The sequence below is a fragment of the Crocuta crocuta genome, unplaced genomic scaffold, assembly GCF_008692635.1.
Source record: "Crocuta crocuta isolate KB4526 unplaced genomic scaffold, BGI_CrCroc_1.0 scaffold168, whole genome shotgun sequence".
NCBI lineage: Eukaryota > Metazoa > Chordata > Mammalia > Carnivora > Hyaenidae > Crocuta > Crocuta crocuta.
In genome coordinates, this window is record NW_027532591.1 from 3,291,439 (window position 1) to 3,309,591 (window position 18,153).

Consider the following 18,153-nt stretch of genomic DNA (forward strand, 5'->3'; position numbering starts at 1 on the left):
CTTGCTTAAACCGAGCCCCACCCCACCCCCGTATTCCAGAAAAAGCACCTTACCAATCAAAATTGCTTCAGTCCCAGTGGGGTGGGCCTCTCCCCAAGAAAACCTACCTAAACCCCTGCCAACACCATGACACCCACCCAAGAGTTTTGCAAGGCCTTTCTTCCAGTGGTGGCAACTACAGGTCTCATTTCATAAGCAGACCAGAGCATACCTAGTTAAAATATACCACATTCAGGGGCACCTCAGTGGCTCTGTCAGTTAAGTGTCCGACTTCAGCTCAGGTCACGATCTCATGGTTCATGGCTTTGACCCCCACATCAGACTCTGTGCTGACAGCTCAGAGCCTGGAGCCTGCTTCAGATTCTNAAAAATTAAAAACAAAAACAAAAAAACAAAGAACCATGCCACATTCAGGCCAGGGACCAAACACTGCCCAAGCCAGGCAAAGAGAGCCTTTGCAGATGACTGGCTTGAAGGATAAAGTAGTCAGGACAAAACAGCAGAGCACATGAAGCACCCATGGGGACATTTCCAGAAGCACCAGGCCCTAGACCAACAAAATATACTCACTGCAGGGCACTAGAGGACTTCTTCATAAAACCATTACACTCAAGAAAAGGATATATTGATGACCTTCCTAACAGAGAAAATGGAACAGAAACTTAGGAAAAATAAGAAGACAGAGGAATTTGTCCCAAATGAAAGAACGGGACCAGACCACAGCTGCAGATCTAAGCGAAACAGATGTAAGTAACATGATTGATGGAGAATTTAAAGCAATGATCACAAAGATACTTACTGAAATTGAGAAAAAAATGGTAGACATCAGTGAGACAATTAACATAGAGATAAGGTATAACATAGCAGAGATAAAGAGTTTAATAATCCAAATGAAAAACACACTTGATGTAATGAACAAGAAGCTGAAAGAAGCAGAGAAATGAATTACTGACCTAGAAGACAGATAATTAATAGTAATCTAGCTGAACAAAAGAGGAAACAGAATTATGCAATACTAGAATAGACTTAAGAAATTTGGTTACTCTTTCAAACATAAATGATATTCATATTATAGGAGCCCAGAAGCAGAGAGAAAAGGGGGGCAGGAGAGACAATTTATTTGATGAAATAGCTAAAAACTTTTCTAATCTGGGGAAGGAAACGGATATCCAGATCTAGGGGGCATGGAGAATCCCCATCAAAATCAAAAAAAGAATGGGGCGCCTGGGTGGCTTAGTCGGTTAAGCGTCCAACTTTCGCTTAGGTCATGATCTTGCGGTTCGTCGGTTCGAGCCCCGCATCGGGCTCTGTGCTGACTGCCAGCTCAGAGCCTGAAGCCTGTTTCAGAGTCTGTGTCTCCCTCTCTCTCGCTCCTAGAAATAAATAAAAATTTTTTAAAAAATCAAAAAAAGAAGACCCACAATACTGTAATTAAATTGGTAAAATATACTAATAAAGAAAATATTAAAAACAGTCAGATAAAAGACAGCTACATACAAAGGAAACCCCATAAAGCTATCAGTGGATTTTTCAGCACAACCTTCCAAACCAGAAGTGGCATGATATATATTCAGAGTGCTAAATAGGAAAAATCTGCAGCAAAGAATACTCTATACAGCAAGGCTATCATTCACAATAGAAAGAGAGATAGTTTCCCAGACAAACAATAACTAAAGGAGTTCATGACCACTAAAACCAGCCCTGCAAGAAATATCAAAGGGGACTCTGAGTGGAAAGGAAAGACCAAAAAAAAAAAAAAAAGTATGAAGGTAGGAAACACAAAAGCAAAGTGAGTATTTCTGGAAGAAAAAAAAAATTCAGTCAAGGAACTCACAATATAAAAGCATCTATACCTAAAAGGGGGAGGAAAGGAGTAAAGAATGGGTTCAAACTTAAACAACTATGAACTTATATGGACTGCTATAGGTAGAAGATGTTATATACAAATCTAATGGTAACAACAAATGCAAAACTACTAATACATATGCAAAGAATAAAGACAAAGAAATCCAAATGTATAAATAAAGAAAACCAGGAACCAATGAAAGAAAGACAAGGATCAGGGAAAACTTTCAGAAACCACCACAACATAAGCAATAAAGAGGCAATAAATACATTTCTATCAACAGCTACTTTGAACATAAATGGACTAAATGCTCCAATCAAAAGACACAGGGTGACAGAATGAATTAAACAAACAAACGAACAATGACCCATGTATAGGTTGCCTACAAGACTCATTTTAGATCTAGAGAGCCTGCAGATTGAAAATGAGAGGATGAAGAAATATCTATCATGTAAATGGATGGATGTCAAATGAAAGCCAGAGTACCAATACTTTTTATCTGACAAAACTGACTTTAAAACAAAGTCTGGAGGCACCTGGCTGGCTCATTAGGTTAGGCATCCAACTTTTGATTTCAGCTCAGGTCATGATCTCATAGTTTATGAGACCAGGCCCCATGTCAGACTCTGTACTTACAGTGCAGAGCCTACTTGGGATTCTCTCCCTCTCTCTCTGGCCCTCCCCCATTCATGCTATCTCTATCTCTCTCAAACTAAATAAATAAACTTAAAAAATTTGGTTAAGAATAAAAATAATAGGAACGCCTGGGTGGCTCAGTCGAAAGAGCATCCAGCTTCGGCTCAGGCCATGATTTCATTGTTCGTGGGTTCAAGCCCCACATCGGGCTCTGTGCTGACAGCTCAGAGCCTGGAGCCAATCTTTGGATTCTATGTCTCCCTCTCTCTCTGACCCTCCCCTGCTCACACTGTCTCTCTCTCTCTCTCTCTCAAAAATAAATACATTAAAAAAAATTTAATGAGTTTTAAAAAAAAAGAATGAAAATAATAAACATAAGTGAAGTTTAAAAACAAAGTCTATAAAAAGACAAAGAAGAACAATATATAATAAGAAAGGGGACAATCCAACAAGATATTATAATTATAAATATTTATGCATCTACCATGGAAGCACTCAAATACATAAAACAATTAATAACAAACATAAAGAAAATAACTGATTAAATAATAATAGCAGGGGACATTAACATCCATGTACAGATCATTTAAACAGAAAATCAACAAACAAACAACGGCTTTGGATGAAACACTGGGCCAGACTGATTTAACAAATATATTCGGAACATTCAATCCTAAAAACAAATACATATTCTTCTCAATTACACGTGAAGCATTCTCCAAAATACATCACATATTAGGCCACAAAACAGGCCTCATCAAACCTAAAAAGATCAAAGTCATACAATGCATCTTTTATGACTACAAAGCTATGACTAGAAACCAACTCAAGAAAAAAACTTAGAAAGAGCAGAAATACATAGACATTACATAACATGCTACTTAATAATGAATGGGTCAACAACAAAAAAAAAGTACATGGAATCAAATGAAAACATTAATTCAAAACCTTGGGATGCAGCAAATGTGATTCTAAGAGGGAAGTTTATAGCAATACAGTCTTACCTCAAGAAGCAAGAAAAATCTCAAATATATAACCTAACAATGCACCTAAAAAAACTAGTAAAAGAACAAAACCTAAAACAAGCAAAAAGGAAGTAATAAAAATTAGAGCAGAAATAAATGATGTAGAAACTTAAAAAATAATAAATCAATGAAACTAGGAGTTGGTTCTTTGAAAAAAAAATCAATAAAATTGATAGACCTCTAGCCAGATTTAACAAGAAAAAAAAGGAAAGGACCCAAATAAATAAAATCACAAATGAGAGAAGAAATAATTATAGATATAGGGCGCCTGGGTGGCTTAGTCGGTTAAGCGTCCAACTTTCACTTAGGTCATGATCTCCCGGTTTGTGGGTTCAAGCCCCGCGTCGGGCTCTGTGCTTACTGCCAGCTCAGAGCCTGGAGCCTATTTCAGAGTCTGTATCTCCTTCTCTCTCTGACCCTCCCCTGCTCACGCTGTCTCTCTCTCTCTCTCTCCTAGAAATAAAAAATATTAAAAAAAAAAATAATTATAGATGATATCACAGAAATACATGAGAACATTATGAAAAACAATGCACCAACAAATTGGACAACCTAGAAGAAATGGATAAATTCCTAGAAACAAGACTACCAAACAGAAACAGAAATACACAGAAAATTTGAACAGACTAATTACCAGCAAAAACACTGGATTAGAAATAAAAAAAACTCCCAACACGGCTGCCTGGGTGGCTCAATTAATGGACCGTCCAACTCTTAATTTCAGCTCATGTCATGATCCATCATTGTGGGATCAAGCCACACATCAGGCTCTCCACTCAAGGTGAACCTGCTTAAGATTCTCTCTCCCGACTCTTGAATGCTAACAAAAACTGAGGACTGATGGATGTGGGGGGGAGGGGGGATGGGCATGGAGGAGGACACTTGTGGGGATGAGCACTGAGTGTTATGTGGAAACTAATTTGACAATAAACTATTTGTAAAAAAAAAAAAAAAAAGATTCTCACTCCCTCTCTCTCATTAAAAAATAAAAACTTTAACAAATTTTTAAAAACTCCCAACAAACCAAAGTTTAAGACCAAATGGCTTCACAGGCAAATTCTACCAAACTTTAAAGAAGAGTTAATACCTATTCTTCTCAAACTATTCCAAAAGATACAAAAGGAATGAAAACTTCCAAATTTATTCTGTAAGGCCAGTTTTACTGATACCAAAACCAGATAAAGACCCCACAAGAAAAGAATCTACAGGCCAGTATCTCTGAAAAACACAGATGCAAAAATCCTCAACAAAATACTAGCAAACAGAATCCCACAATACATTAAAAACATCATTCATCATAATCAAGTGGGATTTACTCCTGGGATGTAAGGGTGATTCAATGGCAAAACAATCAACGTGATACATCCTGTTAGTAAGAGAAAGAATACAAACAGTATGATCATCTCAATAGATGGAGAAAAAGCCTTTGACAAAGTACAACATCCGTTCATGACAAAAACCTTTAACAAAGTAGGTTTAGAGGGAATATACATCAACATAATAAAGGCAATATATGACAAACCGACAGTTAACATCATCCTCTATGGGGAAAAACTGAGAGCCTTTCCCTTTTAAGTCAGCAACAACACTCTCATCACTTCCATTCAATATAGTACTAGAAGCCCTAGCCACAGCAATCTGACAACAAAAAGAAATAAAAGGCATCCAAATCAGTAAGGAAGAAATAAAACTTTCATTATTTGCAGATGACATGATACTGCAGAAAACCCTATACAGAAAACCCTAAGGACTCCACCAGAAAACTGCTACAACTGATATACTCATTCAGTAAAGTCACCGGATACAAAATCAATCTATAGAAATCTGTTGCATTTCTATAAAACAATAATGAAGTGGCAGAAAAAGAAATTAAGAAAACAATCCCATTTACAATTGCACCAAAAATAATAAGATAACAAGGAATAAACCTAACCAAAGAGGTAAAAGACCTGTATTCTCAAAATGATAAAACATTGATAAAAAAAAACTGAAGATGACACAAAAGGAAAGGCATTCCATTCCCATAGACTGGAAGAACTAATACTGTGAAAATGTCTATACCCAAAGCAATCTACACATTTACTACAATCCCTATCAAAATACCATAGCAATTTTCACAGAATTGGAACAATCTTAAAATTAATATGGAACCACAAAATACCCCAAATACAGCAATACAGAAAACAAAAAGCAAGCTGAAGGCATCCCAATTCCAGACATCAAGTTATATTATAAAGCTGTAATAATCAAAGCAGTATGGTACTAGCAAAAAAATAAGAAATGTAGATCAATGAAACAGAATAGAAAGTCCAGAAATAAACCAATAATTATATGGTCAATTAATTTTTTTTTCTTAAATAGTTTATTGTCATTTTTTTATCTTTTATTTTGCTTTATTTTTTTAATAGTTTATTGTCATGGTCAATTAATTTTTGACAAAGCAGGAAAGAACATCCAATGGGAAAAAGTTTCTTCAACAAATTACGTTGAGAAAACTGGACAGCTACATGCAAAAAGTAAAACTGGACCACTTTCTTTCACTATACACAAAAATAAATTAAAAATGGATTAAAGCCCTAAATGTAAGACTTGAAACTATAGAAGAGAGTACAAGTAGTAATCTCTCTGACATCAGCCATAGCGATTTTTCTAGACAGATTCTTTGAGGCAAGGGGGAACAAAAGAAAAATTAAACTACTAGGCCTTCATCAAAATAAAAAGCCTCTGCACAGCAGAGGAAACAATTGATAAAACTAAAGGCAGCCTATGGAATGAGAGAATATATTTGCAAATGACATATTTGATAAAGGGTTAGTATCCAAAATACATAAGAAAATGATACAACTCAATACCAAAGAAACAAATAATCCAATTTAAAAATGGGCAGAAATCACGAACAAATATTTCTCCAGAGAAGACATCCAGATGGCCAACAGACACATGAAAAGATGCTCAATATCACTCAATTCAGGGAAATGCAAATCAAAACTACAATGAGATATCACCTCACACTTGTAATAATAGCTAAAATTAACAATACAGGAAACAACAGATGTCGGCAAGTATGCTGAGGAAGGGGAACCCTCTTGCATTGATTGTAGGAATGCAAACTGGTACAGCCACTGTAGAAAACAGCATGGAGGTTCCTCAACAAGTTAAAAATAGAGGGGGTACCTGGGTGGCTCAGTCGTTGAAGGTGTCAGACTTCAGGTCAGGTCATGATTTCATGGCTTGCGAGTTTGAACCCCGCATGGGGTTCTTTGCTTACAGCTCCGAGTCTGGAGCCTGCTTTGGATTCCGAGTCTCCCTCTCTTTCTCTCTGTCCCTCCCCCAGAAATTAAGAAACAAAACAAATGAGCAAAAGGGGAAAAAAAAGAGAGAAACACAAACCAAGAAACAGACTCTTAATTATAGGGAACACACTAATAATGGTCATCAGAAGGGAAGTGAGCAGGGGGGAAATGTGAAATAGGTGATGGAGATTAAGGAGCACATGTGTCATGATGAGCAGAGAATGATTAACATAGAAACTTAAGAAAGAAGGAAAAGAATAAAAATATCTTTAAAAGAAGACTGTATCATCGTAAAAGCATGGATTTCAAGTCAGACCATACAAGCATTTGTAAACTTTTACAAGAAACAAAGATGTTTTTTGAACATTTTTCTTACATGAAAAATAAGGAAGCTCTGGTTTAATGAAATAGACAATCTCAAAAATGTATATATTAAGGCAAACATTCTAGAAGGCAATTGACTATAAAGATCCAAAAACTTATATATATATAATTTGACCCAGAAATTCACTTGTGATTTGCACTTATTCAATATCTTCTAGGAAATTAATAGGTTAAGCATGCCAACACGAATGTTCAAGAATATTCTCTACAGTAATGTGTATATTAGCAAAACACTACAAAAATCCTAAATGTCTAACAGCATAGGACTGATTGGTAAAATTATTATGCTACAACCATCCCTGGAAATACCATACAAACATTAAAAGAACATTAAAAAGAATGAGCACATTTATTTAGATAAAGACATTGATGATAGGCTATTGCGAAAAATACAGGTTACAAAGTAGGAGGACTAGAACTATCTCATCTGTATTTTAAAAAACATTAATCACACAAGAGAAAACACCCTTGAGTAATACACTAGAAAATGTTAAACAACTACTTGTACAAGCTGAAAATAAAGTTTTTCATATTTTGAGAAAAAAACTAAAAGTAGTAAATCTACACAAAACAAATAGATAATTAAGAGTTGATTATATAAGTCCATGCATGCATGGACTTGCAAATATCTGCATATCTCATCTCAGTGCTCTAAACCCACATCTCAAGATTTGACCTCTGAAGGTTAACACTCCTTCAAAATTGTAATTTAGACTTTTAGGATTTCAAAGGCATTGAGGGACACCTGTGTCATCCCAACACAACCAGTACTATTCCAATACTGCTAAACAATTCATGTTTACTAGGCACCTGGGTGGTTCAATCACTTAACTGACTTTGGCTCAGGTCATGATCTCACAATTGATGGTTTGAGCCCCACATCAGGATCTGTGCTGACAGCTCAGAGCCTGGAGCCTGCTTTGGATTCTGGGTCTCCCTTTCTCTCTCTGCTCCTCCCCCCGCCCCCCACGCTCTGTCTCTATCTGTCTCTCAAAAATAAAGAAACATTAAAAAATGTTTTTTAAACAATTCATCTTTGGTTTGCTTCACAATTGTAAATAAATTACAATTCTGTAGTGCTGTGCCGGGACTTGATTTTTGAGTTACTGCCTCCCACAAATAAAAACATTAAACCACTTCTATAATAAACTGTCTGAAGTTCATTTTAAAAAAAAATTTTTTTTTAACCACAAAATGATGTCACTTCTTTAATAGCTTTAGAAAGGAGTGATCAATAGTGAGAGCCCCAGGAAGTGAGAGGGAAACATCAAATAGAATTATGCTGACATTTAGACATGTCTGACCCTTCTTTCCTACCAAGCATCTAAATTAAAATATTACAGGGGAAGAGGAACCTTAATACACAGTAAGAAAAGAGAACAACTTTAAGAATCATTTAAATTATCTAAGAATTCATAATAATTTAGTAATACTGAACTAAATATGAACTCCATATTAACTAAAAGACATTTAGATTTTGTGCACTGAGATTAAAATTACAAATGGGCTATGGTGTGCTGAATCATCTATAAGGAATGTTAAATACACTGAAGAATTAATAAAATTTGATTACTGGTAAGAAAAAAATTCTTGAAATAATTCAGAGGAAAACAAATACTGTATGATCTCACTTTTATGTGGAATCTAAAAGAAAATAGAATTCATAGAACTGAATGGTTTATTAAGGGTAGGGTAGAATGAAGGTGGTCAAAAAATACAAATTTCCAGGTATAAAATGAATAAATGGGGATCTAATGTACAGCAAGGCACCTATAATTAACAAAACTACATTGTATACTTCAAAATTGCTATAAAAGTAAATCTTAAAAGTTTTTATCACACACAAAAAGGTTAACTTTGTGAGGTGATAGATATGTTAACTAACCTTATTGTGTTGATGTCACAATATATATTAAATCTTCAGGTTATATACCTTAAGTTTACAGGCTATATGCCAATTATATCTCAACAAAGGTGGAGAAAAGAAAAAGAAGTACTTACCACTAAGTCCCAATTGTTTTGTTCAAGCAATGTAATAGCTTCATCAATGTTTTCAATGCCAGTACATGCCTGGAAACAAAGTAAGAATTTTAGATATGAGTTTGGGAATGGTGAGGTTAGTTAATTTTATAAAGGCAAACAGCATAATGTTTAAGTTTGAAAAGGTATATGAATAAAGCCAAGACACTAAATGCCTAACACCTCTCAGCATTTTACAAATATGGTTTGAAAATTAATTACAAAGTAAATTTGTACTGCACTGAAATAAAAGACAATAAAATAAAGCAATAACAGAAAGTATGTTTAAATGTTGAGCTTTAGAGCCCAGAATGATCTCGAGGTCTCTAACTGCCCAGAGCTTTTATTAAAAAGTTTCTGATGACAGCCATGTAAAAAGAACTTCAACCCATACCTTATACAAAATGTAACTCAAAATAAATAACAGATTTAAAGTAAAACCTAAAACTATTAAAACTTCTAGATCTATGCTCTTTGATATTGTAGCCACTAGACATACATGCATAAAGGAGCCCCTGAAATGTGACTCAACTGAGTTAAGATATTCTGTGTGAAATACACTTGAGGGTAGGAGTTAGTACAAAAATTAAAACGTAAATTCTTTATTTTTCAGGGGTGCCTGGGTGGCTCAGTGGTTAAGCATCCAACTTCGGCTCATGAGTTCATGAGTTCAAGGCCCACATCAGGTTCTGCACTGACCGTGCAGAGCCTACTTGGAATTCTCTCTCCCTCCCTCCCTCTCTCTCTCTCTCCCCAACTGCACATGCATGCACTCACTCTCTCTCTCTCTCAAAAATAAATAAAGAAGCTTTTAAAAATTATTAAAAGAATTAATAATAATTTTTTCAGAGCACCTGGCTGGCTCAGTTGGTAAAGCATGCAACTCTTCATCTCGGGGCTGTAAATTCAAGCTCTACATTGGGTTTAGAGATTACTTAAAATCTTTAAAAATAATAATTTTTCTATTAAATGTGTGTTGAGATGACCATTTTGGACATGCTGGCTTAATTTAAACATAATGTTTTTTAACGTTTATTTACTTAGGAGAGACTAAACTTGCACAAGCATAGAGCAGAGAGAAAGGGAGACAGAGAATCCCAAGCAGGCTCCACAATGTGAGCACAGAGCCCAATGGGGGGCTTGAACTCATGAACCATAAGATCATGACTTGAGCCAAAACCAAGAGTCAGACACTTAACCTAGGTGGCCCATTTTACTTTTTTAACATGGATACTAAAACCTTTTTAATTACATTTATGAATTTCATTCTAATTTTAGTGCTGAAAACATAGGAAGAAATCAAATCTTCATGAGCTTTAGATACAACAGCTAAAGTAAAACCCAAAAAACTGATAAAATGGACTTCATTAAAATAAAGAACAACTGTACTTTGAAAGACACTTTTAAGAGCATAAAAAGGCAGGCCAAACACAGGGAGAAAATATTGCAAAACACACCTAATAAAGGATTAATAACCAAAATATAAGAAGAATTCTCAAAAATTAATTATAAAAAAATAATAAAGGGGCACATGGGTGGCTCAGCTGGCTGAGAATCCTAGTCTTGATTTTGGCTCAGGTCATGATCTTGGGTTTGGGGGTTCAAGCCCCGCACTAAGCTCTGTGCTGACAGTGCGGAGCCAGCTTAGGATTCTCTCTACTTCTCTGTCTACCCCTCCCCTGCTCATGTTCTGTCTCTCTTGCAAAATAAATAAATAAACATAATAAATAAATAAACAAACGGATGGATAGATGGATGGCAAAAGATTTCAACAGAAACTTCCCCAAAGAAGATATACAAATACACCTGAAAAAATGCTCAACAGCATTAGTTAATAGGAATATGTAAAACAAACACAGAGATGCCACTTTGATACATTAGAGTGGCCAAAATCTAAAACACTAGCATAAAGTGATGGTGAGGATACAGAAGAACCAGAACTCTCACACTGTATTATATAAGAATCCCAAAATTACATGGTCACTTAGCAAAGATAGTTAGCAATTTCTTAGAAAGTTATGACACAGCAATCCCACTTCTTAGGTATTTATCTAAAAGAAATTAAAACTTATGTTCACATGAAAATTATACATGAATGTTTATAACAACTTTATTCATCACTAAAAACAGAAGACATCCCAAATGTCCTTCAATTGTACATTCATACAGTAGACAATTATTCGGCAACAAAAATGAACAAATTACTGATGACTCAAAACAATGGGGATAAATCTTCAAACGCGTTATGCTAAGCAAAGGCTAGGCTCAAAAGCTTACATACTGTATAATCCATTTACATGACATTTTAGAAAAGGCAGTTATAAGAACAGAAAACCTATGAATTATCAACAGAGCTTAGGGTAGGAAGAAGGGTTGACTACAAGTACCAAGAGGGAAATCTGCGGGGAACACATGGGTGACTCAATCGGTTAAGCATTCAACTTTGGCTCAGGTCATGGTCTCACAGTTAGTAAGTTCGAGCCCCCCATCAGGCTCTATGCTGACAGCTGAGAACTTACAGCTCAGAGCATGGAGTTTGCTTCAGATTCTGTCTCCCTCCCTCTCTCTCTGCCCCTCCCACGCTTGTGCTCTGTCTCTCTCAAAACTTAAACATTTAAAAAATCGGGGGCGGGGGGTGCCTGGGTGGCTAGGTCAGTTAAGCATCTGACTTCAGCTCAGGTCATGATCTTGTGATCTGTGAGTCTGAGCCACGCGTCAGGCCCTGTGCTGACAGCTCAGAGTCTGGATCCTGCTTCGGATTCTGTGTCTCCCACTCTCTCTGCCCCTTCCCCACTCATGCTCTATCTCTTTAACTCTCAAAAATGAATAAATGTTAAAAAAAAATAAATAAAATTGAAAAATTGAAAAATTTTTTTAAAAAGAAGGAAATTTGGGGAGTAAAGGAACAATTTGATTCCTGGACACCATAAAAATGCAACAAAGGAAACAAGTAAAAAATGCAATCTTTATTTTAAGATGAATGAAAAACCAGGGATAATCCAAAGGCTCCAAAATACTAATAAAAGCAGCTAAGAACAGTTAAGATAGCATAGAAGCTGCACAGGAAGAAGTGGAGAGAAAAACTGTAAGAGGTGCATAGTGAGCCCAACAGCAACAAATATCAGAAAGCACAAGCAAAATACACCTCCTCAATGACATCATCCTCCTTTCCCTCAGAAAAACATGTAGGTGATAGTTCCAAGAGCCAATCCCTCCATAGAAACACAAAAACTTGAACAAAAACCGTCAGAACCAACTATCTCAGAACTCTGGAAATTGGTCAAAGGTTTGTACAAACCAAACAAATGCTGAAACTTGAAAAAGGTGACTTCAAAACAGTATGAAAGCTTTGCAATGTTTTTATTTCCCTTTCTCCACTCTTGGCTCTGTGGCAGTCTTGAATATACTAACCCACATTCCTACAGTTGAACTCTGGTCCCTGGTTCTAGAGGGAGCAGAGCAGACGCTGTTCTCAAAGAATTTGTATTTGTCTGCTGTGACCTGTGCAGGGCTACCTGAAGGACTGACTCAAGGCTCTCTCTGTTTTATCAACTCAAAAATCTCCTAGTACAGAAAGAGCTGCTATACAGAGGACATTATTCAGAAAATTTTAAGGCAAATGAAAAACTCACTTCCACTTGGGACAAAATATTCCGATTGAGGCAAATAACAGGCCTGCCAAAAACCTGGAAGAAAAAGATGGCAAGACAGTTTCTTTGGGAAATTAGGGCACTAAAAAATACTGGGAGTTTAGAAAGCCATGCACATGTCCAAGGCAAGACATCTACTCAGAGAAAACCTGAAAAAACTACGAACTCCTCTCTAGGCTCAGCACAAACAGGAAGTAAAGAGAGACTAGTAAACAGCCTGCTTAAGTATCAAACTGCTCCAGCACAGAGATAGACTACAGAGGATAAGAAAGGATTTTCTTTCTTTTTCCTTTTTTTTTCTCTTTTCTTTTTATTTTCTTTTTACTCTAGATATTCAAGGAAATCTCTCTCATACCATTAGTGGACCACATCTAAAGAAAAGATTTGAGATTATTATGTACCAAATGTGTGTACCCCACTCCCACTGCCCACCAAAATTCAGATATTGAAGTCCTAAGCCCCACTGTGATGGCACTCAGTGATGGGGGCATTTGGGAGATTATCAGATTTAGATGAGATCATGAAGGTGGGGCTCTCATAATGGAATTAATGCCTCTTATAAGAAGAGACACCAGAGAGTTTGCGTGTGTGTGTGTGTGTGTGTGTGTCCCTGCCTCAGCAGAACCAAGAGAGTAAGTGGCCATATGCAAGTCAGGAAGAGATCTCACCAGAAACTAACCATGCTGGCACCACTGATCTCATTCAGCCTTCAAAACTGTGAGAAAATATATCTGTTCTATGATATTTTGTCATGCTAGCCCAAGCAGATTAAGACAGAGACAATTTATCACCAAAATAATTCCAAAAATTGTTTAGAAAAGTCAGTGAACAGATAACAACCCACAGAAAGCAACAGAAATGAACCATAAGGAGAGGTAAAAATTTGTTTTTCAAAGTTATCACATTAAATACTTACAATAGTCACTTGTCAAAAAAGAAATTCTGATGTATACAGAGAAACAAGAAACTATGACTCACTCAAAGGAGAAACTAACAGAAACGTCTGTGAGGAAGAACAGACATCAGATTTACTGGGCAAAGACTTTCAATCGTCATATTAAACATCCTCAAAGAGCTCAAAGAATCCATGAACAAAGAGCTAATAGGAACCAAAATGACAATGTGTCAACAAATAGAGACTATCAATAAAGACATACAGATTATTTCAAAAAGAACCAAAGGAAAAACATCTGGGGCTGAAAAGTACAATAACTGAAATGAAAAATTAACTACGGGGTTTCAATAGCAACTCTGAGGAGGCAGAAGAAAGAATAGAGAACTTGAAGACAGGTCAAATGCAATTATCCAATCTGCGGAATACAAAGAAAAATGAAGAAAAATAAATGGAGCTGAAGAGATAAATGAGACCCACCAAATACACCAACCAACACGTGCATAACAGGGAGCTCCAGAAGGAGAAGAAATAAAGAGGCAGAAAGAATATTTTAATAATGGCTAAAAACTTAATTAAATTTGGTAAAAGACTCGGGCGCCTGGGTGGCTCAGTCAGCTAAGCGTCCGACTTCAGCTCAGGTCATGATCTCATAGTTCGTGGGTTTGAGCCCCGCATTGGGCTCTGTGCTGACAGCTAGCTCAGAGCCTGGAGCCTGTCTTCCAGTTCTGTACCTCCCTCTCTCTCTGACCCTCCCCTGCTCATGCTGTCTCTATCTCTCTCTCAAAAATAAATAAAACATTAAAAAAATTTTTTTTAATTTGGTAAAAGACTTAATAAACTGCATATTCAAAATGTTCAAGAGATTCCTAAAAGGAAAACACAGAGACTTCTATACCAAAACACATTACAATCAAGCTATCAAAACCCAAAAAGAATCATGAAAGGGTAAAGAACCTCATGTACAAGGGATCCCCAATAAGATTAACAGCTAATTTCTCATCAGAAATTATAAACGCCAGAAAGCAGTGATGTCTTATTTAAAGTGCAAAAAAAAAAAAAAAAAGAAAAAGAAAAAACAAACAAAAACAAAAAACTGTCTTTTAAACTAAAGGGAAGGGGTACCTGGGTGGCTCAGTCAGTTAAGCAGACAACTTCAGCTCAGGTCATGATCTCACAGTTCGTGAGTTCCAGAGCCTGGAGCCTGCTTCAGAATCTGTGTCTCTCTCTTTCTCTCTCTGTCCCTCCCCCACTTATGCGGTCTCTCTCAAAAATGAACATTAAAAAATTTTTAATTACATAGGTAAATTAAAAGCCAGTATTATTATATTTTTCGTTTGTAACTTTTTTCTATATTATTTAACAAATGCATAACAAGATTATAAATTGACATTAATGAACACAAAATATACAAGTTGACATTATTGCACACAGAATGTATAAAGATGTAAAGTATAATAACATGAGGAGGAAGACAGAGCTATATAGGAGCAGAGTTTTTGTATGCTACTGAAGTTAAGCTGGTGTTAATTCAAAATAGATTATTATAATATGGAGAGGCTATTTATAATCCCTAAAATAACCACTAAGAAAATAACTAAAAACTATAGAGAAAAGAGATGAGAAAGGAAACAAAACAGTACAGTACCAAAAAGTCAACTAACCACAAAAGGAGACAATAATGAAGGAATTAAGGAAACTGAGGAAAAAAGAATGACACACAGAAAACAAACTGCAAACTAGCCAAACTGAATGCATCCTTATCAGTAATTATTTTAGGTATAAATGGATTCAACTCTCCAATTAGAAGGCAGAGAGTAGCAGAATGGATAAAAAGACATGATCCAACTATAGGCTGTCTATAAAAGACTCACTTCAAAATCCAGACATAAAAAGGTGAAAAGTGAAAGGACAGAAAAGTATGTGTGCAACTAGTAACCAAAAAAAAGTCAGGTTCTCTATACCAATATCAGATAAAGCAGACTTGAAGTCAAAAATTTTTATAAGAGAATAAATATGACTGATAAAAGAACACATCAAGAAGATATAAAAATAAGAAATATATACATATCTAAAAACAGAGTCCCCAAAATACATGACAAAAAACTGACAGAACTGAAAGGAGAAATAAACAGTTCTACAGTAACAGTTGGAAATATCAATACCATACTTTCAATAAAGGTCAGAATTAAGCAGAACATCAATAAGGAAATAGAGGACTTGAAATATAGTTATTAAGTGACTAGATATAACATTTATAGAATATTCTCCCCAAAAATAACACAAATACATATTTTCTTAAGTGCAAAAGGAACATTCTCTAGGAAAGAACATATAAAAAACTAGCCTCAATGAATTTTGGAAGACAGAAATCATACAAAGTATTTTTTTATGACCAAAAGGGAACTTACACCTGTAAATATCTTCTTAAAAAGAAGATTAAAATAAACAATTTACCTTCACACCTTAAGGAACAGGAAAAGAACAAACTAAACTCTAAGCCAGTAAAAGGAAGAAAATAATAAAAAATATGAGACTAATGAAATAGAGACAAGGGGCACCTGGGTTGCTCAGTCGGTTAAGCATCCAACTTCGGCTCTGGTCATGATCTCACAGTTAATGGGTTCGAACCCTGCGTCAGGCTCTGTGCTGAGGGCTAGCTCAGAGCCTGGAGCCTGCTTCAAATTCTGTATCTCCCTCTCTCTCTGACCCTCCCCTGCTCACGCTGTCTCTCTCTCTCTCTCTCTCTCTCACAAATAAAAAACATTAAAATTTTTTAAATAAAATTTAAAAAATAGAGAGCAGAAAAATCAATAAGGAAAATCAACAGAATCAAAGATTGATTCTTCAAAAAGATTAACAAAATTGACAAACCTTTAGTTAGACTGGTTAAGATAAAAAGAACACTCAAATTACTAAAACCAGAAGTGAAAGCAGGGATGTTACTACTGACCTTATAGAAGTAGAAGTATGAAAATAATATTATGAATAATTATATGTCACCAAATTAGATAACCTACATGAAATTAAAGAAATTCCTAGAAACATACTATCTAACAAAACTGACTCAAGAATAAACACAGAATCCAAATTGACTTAAAACAAATAAAGAGATTGAATCAGTAATCAAAAGTCTCCTAGTAAAGAAAAGCCTAGCAAAGAAAAACCTGATGGTTTCACTGCTAGATTCTACCAGTTGTATAAAAAAGAATTAACACTAATCCTATAAATCATCCCCAAAAAACCAAAGAGGGAACACGTTGTGAGTCATTCTGTGAGGTCAGAAGCATCCTAATAATAAAGTCAGACAAAGAGCACTAAAAACGAAAAACACAGACCAATATCCACTGTGGATATAAATGAAAAAATTCTCAACAAAATAATAGCAAACCAGAACCAACTACATATTAAAAGAGAATTTCTCCCAGGATTGCAAAAGTGATTCAACACAGAGGAATCACTCATTATACCACATATACAGACTGAAGGAAAAGCAAAACAAAACAAACAAATCAGTTCAAATGATGCAGGAAAAGTATCTGAAAAACCCAACAACCCTTCATAATAAAAACACATAAACTATGAATCAAGGGGAACTTTTTACAAGATTTTTTTAATGTTTATTTATTTTTTGAGAGACAGAGTGTGAGACACAGAATCTGAAGCAGGCTCCAGGCTCTGAGCTATCAGCACAGAGACTGACACAGCCATGAGATCATGACCTGAGCCGAAGTCAAACATTTAACCAACTGAGCTACCCAGGCACCCCTCGACGGGAACTTCTTTAACATAAAATATATTTATGCAGAACCCACAACAGCATACTCAATGATGAAAGACTAAAAACCTTTACCCTAAGATTAAGAACAGGATAAGAAAGCCCACTTTTGCCACTTCTATGCAACATTATGTCTGAAATTCTAGCCAGATTAGGCAAGAAAAATAATAAAACACATCAAAACTGGAATAGAAGAAATAAAACTATTCCTATTCCCAGATATTATCCTAAATATAGAAAATCCGCAGGACTTCACCACACACACACACACACACACACACACAGCAAAGTTGTAGGATAAAAGATAAACACACAAAACTTAGATGTATTTCTATACATGAGCAATGAATAATTGGAAAAGATATTAAGAAAATAATTCCATTTATGATATGATCTAAATGAATAAAATATATAGAAATAAATTTAGCCAAGGAAGTAAAAGACTTACACACTGAAAACTGCTCAAAGAAATGTTAAAATACCTAAATCACTGAAAAGACTACCAATGTTCATGGCTTAGAAGACTCACTATCATTAAGAGGACCATACTACCCAAAGAAATGTACGGATTCAAAGCAATCCCTATAAAAATTCCAAAATGGAATTTTGTAAAATGAAAACGTTGATCTT

General features: G+C 35.6%; 1 protein-coding gene across 4 annotated transcripts in view; it reads right to left on the reverse strand.

Moving 5' to 3' along the window:
- The window catches only part of FAF1 (Fas associated factor 1), a 449,320-nt gene that overhangs the window by 364,843 nt on the left and 66,324 nt on the right, over window positions 1-18,153 (reverse strand). For 2 of the 4 annotated variants that reach the window (XM_077779702.1, XM_077779703.1), the window contains exon 2: window positions 9,186-9,254. In XM_077779702.1, coding sequence (XP_077635828.1) covers window positions 9,186-9,254 — 69 coding nt within the window. Of the gene's footprint in view, window positions 1-9,185; window positions 9,261-18,153 lie in introns of those variants that run through there. The other 2 variants (XM_077779704.1, XM_077779706.1) reach the window with 2 other exon arrangements.